This window comes from Cucurbita pepo, unplaced genomic scaffold (assembly GCF_002806865.2).
Source record: "Cucurbita pepo subsp. pepo cultivar mu-cu-16 unplaced genomic scaffold, ASM280686v2 Cp4.1_scaffold006783, whole genome shotgun sequence".
NCBI classification, from domain to species: domain Eukaryota; kingdom Viridiplantae; phylum Streptophyta; class Magnoliopsida; order Cucurbitales; family Cucurbitaceae; genus Cucurbita; species Cucurbita pepo.
In genome coordinates, this window is record NW_019652730.1 from 1 (window position 1) to 565 (window position 565).

Sequence of the window (565 nt, forward strand, 5' to 3'; positions counted from 1 at the left end):
TCCCAATCCCTATCCCCATTCCTCTCTTCTCTGTTTCCTTTCGCTCTTGCTAATCCCCCCCCCAAATGGAGAACCCGACGGCGGTCGCCGATGGCGGTTTGGACTCTCAGGCTCCGGTTCACATCCAGGTTGTGAAGATCAAGAAGGAGATTGAGAAGATCAAGCATCCCTCCCTTCAGCAATCCGAGATGAGCACTCATCTTCTTCTTCGCGACATGTCGATTTCCAAACCGCGACCTCGCTCCCCGCTAGGGCTCGCTGCGGAGAGGTCTATTTCCGTCGGGAATTAAATTAGGTCATATTAACCTCTTCTTGCTCTTCTCCCTCTGCTAAAACCCTAAATTCTTGTTTCAAAGGGATGTATGTACATAGTGTTTTGTTTTACCATTCCCCAACTTTATGGATTTCTTCTTCTTCTTCTTCTTCTTCTTCGTCTTCTTCTAATTTCTTCACTCTCAAAATCCCTCTTCTTCAAGAATTTCATGAACCAACTTCCTCTGTCTGCGAAAGAATTCAACTCCGCTACGATGATTAAAAATTATTATTATTATTATTATTATTATTA

The 565-nt window shown here is 43.7% G+C and overlaps 1 protein-coding gene across 1 annotated transcript; it reads left to right on the plus strand.

The window, feature by feature from the left end:
* Positions 1-10: 10 nt before the first annotated feature.
* Positions 11-422, plus strand: LOC111787191. The gene has a single exon (XM_023667286.1). The coding sequence runs from the start codon at positions 66-68 to the stop codon at positions 288-290; it is 225 nt and encodes a 74-aa protein (XP_023523054.1). The 5' UTR covers positions 11-65; the 3' UTR covers positions 291-422.
* Positions 423-565: the final 143 nt, after the last annotated feature.

What these genes read in the sequence shown, in the direction of transcription:
- LOC111787191 (XM_023667286.1), top strand. Translation starts at nt 66, where the DNA reads ATGGAGAACCCGACGGCGGTCGCCGATGGCGGTTTGGACTCTCAGGCT.